Below are 11,401 nucleotides of genomic sequence, written 5' to 3' on the forward strand. Positions count from 1 at the left end.
AGGCTCTGGTCCGTTCCATCGCCTGCTGGACGCTGAGCCGCTACGCCCACTGGGTGGTGAGCCAGCCGCCTGATGCTCACCTCAAACCCCTTATGACCGAGCTGCTCAAACGCATCCTCGATGGCAACAAGAGGGTGCAGGAGGCCGCATGCAGGTGTGTGTGTGTGTAATACTGCTGAAGTAAACTAATTTAGAGTAAACAATAGCAACCCAGTCTTCCCCTATTTCACATCTCTCTCTCTCTCTCTCTCTGTCTTCCACTGCTAGTGCATTTGCCACTCTGGAGGAGGAAGCGTGCACCGAGCTCGTCCCCTACCTCAGCTTCATTCTGGACACTTTGGTTTTTGCCTTCGGAAAATACCAGCACAAGAACCTGCTCATCCTTTACGACGCCATTGGAACCCTCGCCGACTCTGTGGGACATCACCTCAATCAGCCGGTACACACACACACACACACACACACACACACAGCTCAGATCACCATGTCTGAAACACACAGCTTTAACCATGACTTGATGTGGTTCTGCACTGTGTGTAGGAGTACATTCAGAAGCTGATGCCTCCTCTGATTCAGAAATGGAACGAGCTGAAGGACGAGGATAAAGACCTGTTCCCCCTGCTGGAGGTGAGACACTGAAACACTAGACACATGGATGATACTTCAGTACCTTTTCACAGATGGACTGATGACTGATCAATACGGGAATAGAGGATTAGATCAATATTAAGTGATAGCATATGGATAGGGATTCAGATAAACAGAAAACTGGACCGATAACTGGGCAGACAGATGAATTGATAGAGAGATGATGGATAAGTGGATCACCCGATGAACGATAGCACAGATTGATAGATAATTTAATACATGTATACACCGATCAGGTATAACATTGTGAGCAGTGAGAGGTGAAGTGAATAAGACTGAGTATCTCCTCATCTTTGCTCCTGTTAGTGGGGGGGGATATATTAGGCAGCAGGTGAACATTTTGTCCTCAAAGTTGATGTGTTAGAAGCAGGAAAAATGGACAAGCGTAAGGATTTGAGTGATAACTAGACGACTGGATCAGAGCATCTCCAAAACTGCAGCTCTTGTGGGGTGTTCCCGGTCTGCAGTGGTCAGTATCTATCAAAAATGGTCCAAGGAAAGAACAGTGGTGAACCGGTGACAGGGTCATGGATGGTCAAGGCTCATTGATGCACGTGGGGACAGAAGGCTGGCCCGTGTGATCCGATCCAACAGACAAGCTACTGTTGCTCAGATTGCTGAAGAAGTTAATGCTGGTTCTGATAGAAAGGTGTCAGAACACACAGTGCAGGACGGGTCAGGGGGATGAACACAATATTAGGAAGGTGGTCATAATGTTATGCCTGATCAGTGTATCTCTTGGATAGAAAGACACTTGACAGATTTGGTGTGGTGAACATTTGGGCAAAGTGAAAGCATGACATTTTGAAAGATGGACCGTTGGACTGATGGACAGTTGGACTGAAGGACACAATTTCTGAGTCAAGATATCATGATTGTGAACGCCGTCAGAGCGTATACATAAGGTCACTGTTGCAGTTCACAGTATGGCCTTTGGGGGCAGTGCAGGTCACACACTACTGGAACTAGTTTTACAGCATCTTGTGCACGTTTCCTGTGTTAAGCTTCAGGCTAAACCATTTCCGTGGAGACCAGGGGGCATGTGGATCAGAGGTTTAGCTGGAGGGAGTGGGGTCCAAATAATTAAGTTCTCAGTTCTCTAGAAGTGATTGATGCAGGCCAGATCAGGAACTTCTTGGAGAACTAACATGTTAAGTACTAACGTGTGTGTGTGTGTGTTTCTCCTCAGTGTTTGTCATCGGTGGCGACGGCACTGCAGAGTGGCTTCCTGCCCTACTGTGAACCTGTGTATCAGCGCTGTGTCACACTGGTGCAGAAAACCCTCGCTCAGGCTATGGTAAGTGTGTACACACACACACAAAGATCAGTAAACACGCCCACAAATATGACTGATGGCTTTGACGCTCTTGAGATACTATAGAGTGTAGTGTGTGTGTGTGTGTGTGTGTGTGCATGTATGTGTGTGTTTATTGTGTGTTTTGTGTGCAGATGTACAGCCAGCAACCGGATCAGTACGAGGCTCCAGATAAAGACTTCATGATCGTGGCTCTGGATCTGCTCAGCGGATTGGCCGAGGGTCTCGGAGGTCACGTCGATCAGCTGGTTGCCCGTAGCAACATAATGACCCTCCTGTTTCAGTGCATGCAGGTGTGTGTGTTAATAGTTCCACCGTAAACTGTTCGGTAAATAGCAGAAATCTACCTAGACTTTAAAAAAAAAAAATAGAAATCTGTCAAAACGGTTCATGAGACTGTGTGTGTGTGTGTGTGTGTAGGATACGATGCCGGAGGTGAGACAGAGTTCATTTGCTCTGCTGGGTGATCTGACCAAAGCCTGCTTTCCTCATGTTAAACCTTGCATTGGTAAGATATTACACACACACACACACACACACACCCTTTTGTAACCTAGTGATGCAATTGCTAATAGAATTTTATCTTGTACTCTTTAGTTTCCTTTCCTCTGTGACTCTGGCATCCTGTCTTACACAATTGTGTGTGTGTGTGTGTGTGTGTGTGTGTGTGTAGCCGAGTTCATGCCGATTCTGGGGACGAACCTGAACCCCGAGTTTATCTCTGTGTGTAATAACGCCACGTGGGCCATCGGGGAGATCTGCATGCAGATGGGTGAGTCCCCTTTAGAGCATCTAGTGAATGTCTTTGTTCTGAGGGATTGTATTATACACATATATGTGTGTTTTTCAAGCAGGGGTAGAAATGCAGCCGTATGTGGCTCTGGTTCTTCCTCACCTGGTGGAGATCATTAACAGACCCAACACTCCCAAAACCCTGCTGGAGAACACCGGTACTGCATCTCTGCGCTCTTCTAAAAACTTCATACACACTGCTTATATCCTTCATACACACTCCTACACACACTCCATCCTACACACTCCTAAAAACCTTCACAGGTATTGACCCCTCCCCCTTTTTGTCCTCAGCTATCACGATTGGTCGGCTGGGTTACGTGTGTCCACAGGAAGTGGCTCCGATGCTGCAGCAGTTCATACGGCCCTGGTCAGTTTCATCTACCACCACACACCTGCTGTGTTCACACCAGAGAGGTCTGTCAGGGACTGTGATGTACATGTGTGTGTGTGTGTGTGTGTGTAGGTGCACGTCGCTGAGGAACATCCGAGATAACGAGGAGAAAGACTCCGCCTTCAGAGGCATCTGTGTGATGATTGGTGTAAATCCTGGAGGTGTGGTGCAGGTGAGGAGGAAAAACATCTCTCTCCATCTTTCTTCATCTACCAGTTCATCAATAACTCTTTCTCCCCATCTCTCTCTCTCTCTCTCTCTCTCTCTCTCTCAGGATTTTATTTTCTTCTGTGATGCCCTGGCCTCCTGGGTCAATCCCAAAGATGATCTCAGAGAAATGTTCTACAAGGTTAGGAGCGCTCTGTCTCTCTCTCTCTCTCTCTCTCTCTCTCTCTCTCACACACTATTGCTGTGAGTATTCTATCTATATAAAAAAATTAGTTTTTATGAACATTTCACGTGAAATGCAGCTCTCTTTTACGCTCCTACACACACTCCTACACACACTCCTACACATACTCCTACATACACTCCTACACACACTCCTACACACACTCCTACACACACTCCTACAAACTCATACACCATCCTACACACCATCTTAGTAGTTAATTGTGTGTGAAAGTGTGCAGTGCTTGGTGTCCAATATTAATTACTTTCTCTGTGTGTGTGTAGATCTTGCACGGTTTTAAGGACCAGGTCGGTGAGGAGAACTGGCAGCAGTTCTCGGAGCAGTTCCCTCCCATCCTGAAGGAGCGTCTGTCCGCATGCTACGGCGTGTAGAACCCACCCTACACACGCACAGCACGATCACACGCTGTCAGGTGAAGCTCCGCCCCCTTGCACATTGCTCCTCAGAGTTATTTCTGTATGGACGTGTCCTAATCATTCATTCCTCCCTCTGTGTGTGTGTGTGTGTGTGTGTGTGTGTGTGTGTGTGTGTGTGTAACAGCTGAATCTTTAGGAGGGTTTTACCGGGGGGGAAACTCATCCATCTGTGTATTGCACTGCCCTGATCGTGGGGGAGAGGGACGCGATTGGCCGCATCCGCCTGACGGACAGCCCCCACGACCCTGTGTGTGTCTCCATGAGGGTGGGCGGGAGGGTATTTAGGGAGGGGGGAGGGGATCTCCTCTAGTTAACTGCAGAATGCACCCAATGGCAGGGGGGGTAGGACCTAAACACAACGTAGGGATGACAGAACAATAGAGGAAAACCGAGGGAGGACGTGACGAGCGAGGGAGGGAGGGAGGTGTAGTACCTTTACATAAATAAATAAATAGATAGATAAATAAATAAATAAAGGGAGGCTAACCGACGTATTAATAAGACGAGGGGAGGAGCTAGACGGAGATCTGTCAACGTGGTCATTTTATTAAAAATCTCAAGTCATGAAAAATAATAAATGAATAAATCCCATTAGACTGATACCTGATGCGCAGGAAGCAGGACGTTTAATCAGCACAGAGGATATTAAAATTTACAAATAAAAAATTAAAAAGAAAACAAAGAAAATCCAGCGAACGATCGCACAATTTCTCACGTCGGTGTTTAATACGTTGCTGTTTTTTTTTCTCCTTCTGCGTTGCTGCCTCGCTGGATTCTCTTCTCACTACTCGTTTTCCCTTTTGCGTAGATTTTTTTTTTTTTCTTTTTTAAATTTTTTATTTATTTATTTGTTTTGCCTTTCTTGTTTTTTTTTGTTAAATTTAATTTAATTTGTTTTGGTTTTTTTAATTATTTTTTTTTCCGTTTTTTTTTTATTTCTTTTTCTTTTTTTTTCTTTTTTTAAAATTTTATTTAATATATATATTTTTTGTTTTTTGCTTCTCGCACTTCCAAACGTCCAGACAGGCCGTGCACTGACCGTTTTTTTATTATTATTATAATAATCATTATTAATTATTATTATTATTAGTTTTTGTTGTTGTTTTTTTCTCGATATCAAGCTGAAAAGTTTTCCTGATTTATTTTTTTTTAATTTTTTTTTTTTATTTCCAGAGATAAAACTTTTCTTCTTGAGATCACGAAGGCTGCTTAAGATTTCCGTCGCTTTAGAACCTAAGCTAGCACAGTTTCTCACGCTACGTTTGTCCGACTCCCGCTGAAACGATGGTTCCAGTATTATTTCTTTATTTTGTTGAAGGTCTTTCGATTATAAGTGTCTCGCTAATCTGAATTCCCAAAAAAAAAAAACCCCTAATCTTCTAGCCCCGCCCCCTCACACATACCGATGTGTTACTAGGGGTACGATTTTGTCAAGATGCCGCGGCTACGTCTCTCTGCTCTCTCTCTGTGTTGCTTTTAGTGAAAAGATTTCCACACACTGAACTGTAACCAATCCTTTCCTCTATAATGAACTACCATGTAGTCGAACCGTAATGCGGAAGCGTAAGTATTGGCACCCAGACGATTAACGGATATCGAGGAGCATGGATTTAATTAGGTTTGTTTTTGTTTTGCGATGGGTTTTTCGGCGCGGATCTGCATTAGGACGGGTCTCACTGTAAAATTAACCTTTTGCTTTTTGTTTTGTTTTTTGTTTTGTTTGTTTTCCCGTGGCCATGCTGCTGCTGCTGCTGTCTCGTCGATCCATGTTTCTTCAGTTTGTTCGTTACCTCGACAAAATCGTGAGAACGGAATGTCGTAATCTGGAGACAACAGGATGGGAAAAACAAACTTAATTAAATAAATATAAATAAATAAATAACAGCCTCCGTGGACTTTACGCACGGCCTCTGGGGACTTGCGTAAAGACGTGCTGTAGCTGGTCAGTAATTGTTCCTCGCACTCGTTATTGTTGTTGTTTGTTTTTCTTAATTGTTTTGGGTTTTTTTTTGTGAAACACGTCACCGTTTTGAACATTGAGCGGAAATCCAGTGTAGAATGAAATGGAGATGATTTAGTGTAATACTGATCATGACTTTTGTTTGCGTAACTGTGTGTTTGGATGGTTGTAAGTGTAAGTTTATTTTGTTTTTGTTACTGTGTGTGTGTGTGTGTGGGGCGCATTAATATGTTTAATGTTTTAAGGTACGTTATTACACTTGATTCCTGGACCCCTATTGACCTGTAAACTGTGACCAATGTGTGTGTGTGTGTGCTTGGAGTATGGGGGGGGCGGAGTTCGCTTGCTTACGTGTGTGTGTGTGTGTGTGTGTGTGTGTGTGCGTGTGTGTGTGTGTGTGTGTGTGTGTGCGTGTGTGTGCACCCGAGAGAAAGTATTTGTACTGATATCGATGCCATATTGATATTTGATATGTAGTGAGTTAATCCTCATGCAGCACCACACCTATCAAATATACTACAAGACGAGTTTCTTTTTATTTTGTTTTTTATTTTTTTTGCTGCTACTGCTGATCGTTCTTTTGTTTTTTGTTTTTTTAAATTATGAACTTCATAATAAAGGAAACGCATATCCTTAAACATATCCATGATAAGGTATAAAACACCACATTGTTATGCACATTTTTTTTTCCCTCTCTCTCTCTCTCTCTGTTTTTATTTTATTTATTTTGTTTTGTTTTGTATTAGAATCTAATGCCGACAAATTTACCGATTAAATCCAGCTGGTGGACTCATGGTTTGTCTCAGTTGTGTCTTGTGACATGTCTCTTTTCTTGGGCATTGAATTAAAAAAAAGAAAAAGAAAAGAAAGGAAGGTAAAGTGTGTTTGGATGTTAAACGTGTGTGTGTGTGTGTGAGAGATTCTGACACACTTCAGCAGGTGATCAGTTTTTCCCTTGGGCAAAGGAAATTGAGATAAATGATTTTCTAGCAGGATGAAGATGTTTTATTTTCTAGTGTCCTCTGTTGTCCAGCGTTGTTGGACACGCTGCTGCACGTCTCCGCTCAGTTTGTCCAGCAAACACTTGTTTTGGAGGCTTAAAAGAAAAACTGAGATTTGCGGTAAGTTTTCTGTATCTATCTAATAAACCTGAATCAGCTTCCCAACGTTCATATAAAATAATACTGTTGTTCATTATCCCTGCTATCAATACCAACAAAACACACAGACAAAACATGGTGCCTCTTCAAACCAGATCTCTTCCCTTCTAACAAATCGAAAGAAAATTAAAGTAACGTAACAAATATTGCCAAAAGTTTTGGGACACCCCTCCAAGTCATTGAGTTCAGGGGTTGGACTCGGCACCTTAGTTCCAGTGAAAGACATTTTGGACAGTTTCATGCTCTTTGTGGGAACAGTTTGGGGATGACCCCTTCCTGTTCCAACATGACTGCACACCAGTGACCAAAGCAAGGTCCATAAAGACATGGATGAGTGAGTTTGGTGTGGAGGAACTTGACTGGCCTGCACAGAGTCCTGACCTCAACTTAGAGTGGAGACTGAGAGCCGGGTCAAAAGTTTTGGGACACCTGCCTTTACATGCACATGAATGTAATACGGCCCTTTGCAAACTGTTCCCACAAAGAGCATGAAATTGTCCAAAATGTCTTGGTATGAAGCTGAAGCATTAAGAGTTCCTTTCACTGGACCTAAGGGGCCGAGCCCAACACCTGAACTTGATGATGTTTCTAGGGGTGTCCCAAAACTTTTGGCAATATAGTGTAGTTTCATGTGAACTGTGGAAAACTTCACTCTTATTGTTCTTCAGACAGCAGTCAGTCCTGTTGTTGCTATGGCAACAACCAACATGGCAGACAGTCAACATAACTGACGCCTAATAACTTTAATACTATACAAAAATAAAATGAAATATAGAATGATTACATGTTTAATTGATATTGAAAGGATATTGGTTGAGATTCTGGGGGAGTTTTGTAACTGCTAGAATATAAACAGGAAGTCACTTCCTCCCCCCCACAAGATAAAAAGTATCTAGAAAGTTTTTCGCCATTTGTTAACGTAATCACTGGAAAACTGCTGTGATGTATGAGGAATAGAACATTCCAGAGTTGTTTATTTATTACAGTGCTAACCCTAGCTCTGCTTCATCACACCGCTCTGCTATCGATTAGTTTTTCCTTAACAGGCAACGCATCAAACAGTGTTGCCAGATTGGGAGGGTTTGGGTGAGACCTCTTCACTACAGCGATCACAACAACCCGCTAATCAGGATCGAGGTCTGATTGGACAGGACTCTCCTTAACCTTATCGGCTACAAACTGAACCATATTATTAAAATCCTCAACATTACACATTTATACTTTATTGTGAAGTTAAAGTTTGAATTGAAAATTTAATAAAATATCGTCGTTTATAAAATAAAAACCCGCCCAAATTTGATCAGCCTCGCCCAGTGTATTTTTCCCAGTTAGACTTGACAAAAAGGAGCTGGAAACCCTCCCAATCTGGCAACACTGGTTTTGTAAACTGTACCTGGGCTGGAAATCTTCAGTCCAATCTGGCAACCCTGCGCATCAAACCTGCCTGAGTTTAGAGAGGAGATGCTTTTCCGCTGTTTAGCATGTGGTCTAGGGTTTTGTGGTGTAGTTAGCAGACTTGCAGATGCCCTGGGGTGAGTCAGGGCAGAAGTGTGTGTGTGTGTGTGTGTGTGCGCGCGCGCGCGCGCGAGAATGAGTTCATTGACTTTGCTTCACTCTTTCTTTCTGTATTTTGATTAACACACAGCCTCAGTGTGTCTCTGGTGCAATGTTGTCTCACTCTGTGGAGAAAACACATGAAGTAAGTCCAGAGAGAGAGAGAAGAAAAGTAAAAACACGCCACAATGACGTGAAGTGTGGTTTTCAAACTGGAAGTCACACCTCACGTGAGCGTCCGGTCCTTATGTTTCTGCTTATAATAATAATAACTATATATATATATATAATGTTTTTACAAATATACTACGATAGAGTGAAATAATTTAGCGTAGTATTTGTCTGTAGCAGGCAGCCATTTATTTCTTTATAGTTAGTTAAAACGAGGACAAAGAAGCGTTCAAGAAATATTTAATGTGTTTATGCCTCATCCGTCCTTTTTTTTATAAATAAATAAATAATGTCTTTCTGAAAGTAAAATGAGAGCGAAACAGTAACTATGGGTTAAATCCCCCGTGCTGTCCATCTTCACCTCGAGCTTAAACACACGAACAAAATGGCGTCGTCTACATGCACTACATTTGTTTTTCAGCCGCCGTCTGATTTTGTTTTTAAACATCGCTTCTGTGTGTCTGAAAATCCGATGCAGGTCAGGGGAATTATGGGCATAAAACTACTCTGCTGATTCCTCCTGTTTTCACGTGTGTGTGTGTGTGTGTGTGTGTGTGTGTGAGAAAATTTCGTCTCTTCACTCCCATCTAGCGGCAAAACCCGGAAGTACCCGGCCCCCTAGCGGCGAGAGCGGGAATTGCACTCCAGCGCGGGAAACCAGCGAGTTGCACCGCGTGACGCAACCGATCTTTCTACATGGGGTTGTGGGGGGTGGGGGGGTGGGGGGTGAAGTGCTCTTCACGTGACGCAAAGTTCCGCTTTTATTAACCAAAACAGATCAGATGACAACAAAGTCACACATATATAAATATGATGACACTTTTTTTTCGGCTGGTCTACTTTCACTTCCATTAGCGATTTCTTCCTTTACCCACAATGCCGCCTGTCTACTTCCCCCATCATGGGTCAGTGAGATTTAGCCTCTTCGATACTCTAAGGCTACGTCTACACTCAGGGGCGCACTTTAGTGATTTGGGGGCCCTAAGCGATTCCAGGTATGGGAATCTCGTGCATGTGCAGTACGATAGGAACGTTCCACTATTCATGAATCATGGGGGGGTCCCGCATTTGAAAAGATGTAATAATAACATTAAAATCTTAATGGTTATAGACAGACCATACAATATATGATAGAAAATTATTTATAATTTATATAGGCTTCTTGGTATTGGTCAGGGCCCCCTAATTCCCCGGGGCCCTAAGCGGCTGCTTACCTCGCTTATTGGTTAGGTCCGCCCCTGTCTACACTAAATCTGGAAAAATTTGAAAACGATGTTATCCACGTTATCGTTTTCAGTCGTTTTCCAAAAGTCTGGAACGTCCCTGCACTGCGCGTGAGGAAAACGTGAGGCGCTTCCACCTGTGTGGTACTCTCCGGCTCTTTGTCCTGCTGTACAATGTCGTCCACCGGCTACCAACCGGCAAAAATGCGTCCGTTTCCACTGTTTCCAAATTTATCCACTTTGGAGAGAGCGTTATCAAAAAGGTACGTTTTCATCCATTAAAAGCGCCGCCTCGGTGTGGACTGAAGGCCGAAACGGATAGAAAAATATGCATTTTTAAGGAAAACGCATAAGTGTGGACCTGGCCAAAGAGAGCGATGCGGCGGCGCTTTAGTCCTTTAGTCTGTCCATCTCTCTCACCTGCTTATCTGTACACATTTTTATTCCATGATCACTACAAACTTACATGTTGATCAGCATTTAACTTTTTATCTCATTTTAGTTATATTTTTATTTACTCAAGGTTACTGTTGATTGAGAACTCTGTGTGTGTGTGTGTGTGTGTGTAATGTTTCGGTTTATTGTATTGCTGCTGCTGCAAAAAATCCCTCAGGAATGAAGAAGCACTTTCATCAGAACATGGCTGGAAAATTGTGTGAGAGAGAAAAGAAGCTCTTGCACTGTTATTTTTCAGCAGCTAGATAGCGCTAATGCTCGAGGAAATCTGCGGTAATTTGGTTGAGCAAGACCTCACAGCGAGCGCTAACCTCTCAAACCCATAACAAAAAATACAGCAGCAACCAACAAGTTAGCACCAGAATTGCCACACACACACACACACACACACACTACCACTGACCACTGATATTTTGAATAGAAATATATTTCCTGTGTGCAGATTAACGTCAAGAGGTCATAGCATCGTTGCTAACAACAGTATGAAAGTTGACCGAAAACAAACGTAAACAAAAAAGAAACTCAATAAAGTCTGGACAAGTCTAATGTGCTTTCACCAGAAAGAGAAGTGGGTGAAAATAAGATTTAATAAAAGCGACACAGCAACGCCGCCGTTAGCGGCTAGCTCGCGCTACGTCCTGTGTCTGTGACTGTAATGAATTCTGCCTTAAATAGGATATATTTTAAAAAGAAGACAAAAGAAAAGTTCTCGTTAACGTGTGTGTAGATGATTGATTGTAAACATGTTACCCATAAAGCTGGAAGAGTTTTAAGAACAACAGTTGAAGCTAAAATGAAACAAAAACAACAACAGGATTAAAAAGAAATTCAGTCGAGAAAGTGACTGAAATCCGCATCACCTCTATTGAACTTGTATAACATACATAAATATCCAGAACA

The 11,401-nt window shown here is 42.8% G+C and overlaps 1 protein-coding gene across 4 annotated transcripts in view; it reads left to right on the plus strand.

The window, feature by feature from the left end:
• The window catches only part of tnpo2b (transportin 2b), a 17,190-nt gene extending 12,953 nt beyond the window's left edge, over positions 1–4,237 (plus strand). For 3 of the 4 annotated variants that reach the window (XM_058380551.1, XM_058380550.1, XM_058380552.1), the window contains 13 exons: positions 1–154; positions 268–439; positions 541–627; positions 1,838–1,945; positions 2,098–2,256; positions 2,384–2,471; positions 2,637–2,735; positions 2,815–2,913; positions 3,050–3,125; positions 3,222–3,321; positions 3,424–3,498; positions 3,825–3,973; positions 4,102–4,237. The exon at positions 1–154 is cut by the window's left edge and continues 72 nt beyond it. In XM_058380551.1, coding sequence (XP_058236534.1) covers positions 1–154; positions 268–439; positions 541–627; positions 1,838–1,945; positions 2,098–2,256; positions 2,384–2,471; positions 2,637–2,735; positions 2,815–2,913; positions 3,050–3,125; positions 3,222–3,321; positions 3,424–3,498; positions 3,825–3,932 — 1,325 coding nt within the window. In that variant the 3' untranslated portion in view covers positions 3,933–3,973; positions 4,102–4,237. The remainder of the gene's footprint in view (positions 155–267; positions 440–540; positions 628–1,837; positions 1,946–2,097; positions 2,257–2,383; positions 2,472–2,636; positions 2,736–2,814; positions 2,914–3,049; positions 3,126–3,221; positions 3,322–3,423; positions 3,499–3,824; positions 3,974–4,101) is intronic. The other variant, XM_058380553.1, reaches the window with a different exon arrangement.
• Positions 4,238–11,401: the final 7,164 nt, after the last annotated feature.

This window comes from Hemibagrus wyckioides, linkage group LG26 (assembly GCF_019097595.1).
Source record: "Hemibagrus wyckioides isolate EC202008001 linkage group LG26, SWU_Hwy_1.0, whole genome shotgun sequence".
Taxonomy (NCBI): Eukaryota; Metazoa; Chordata; class Actinopteri; order Siluriformes; family Bagridae; genus Hemibagrus; species Hemibagrus wyckioides.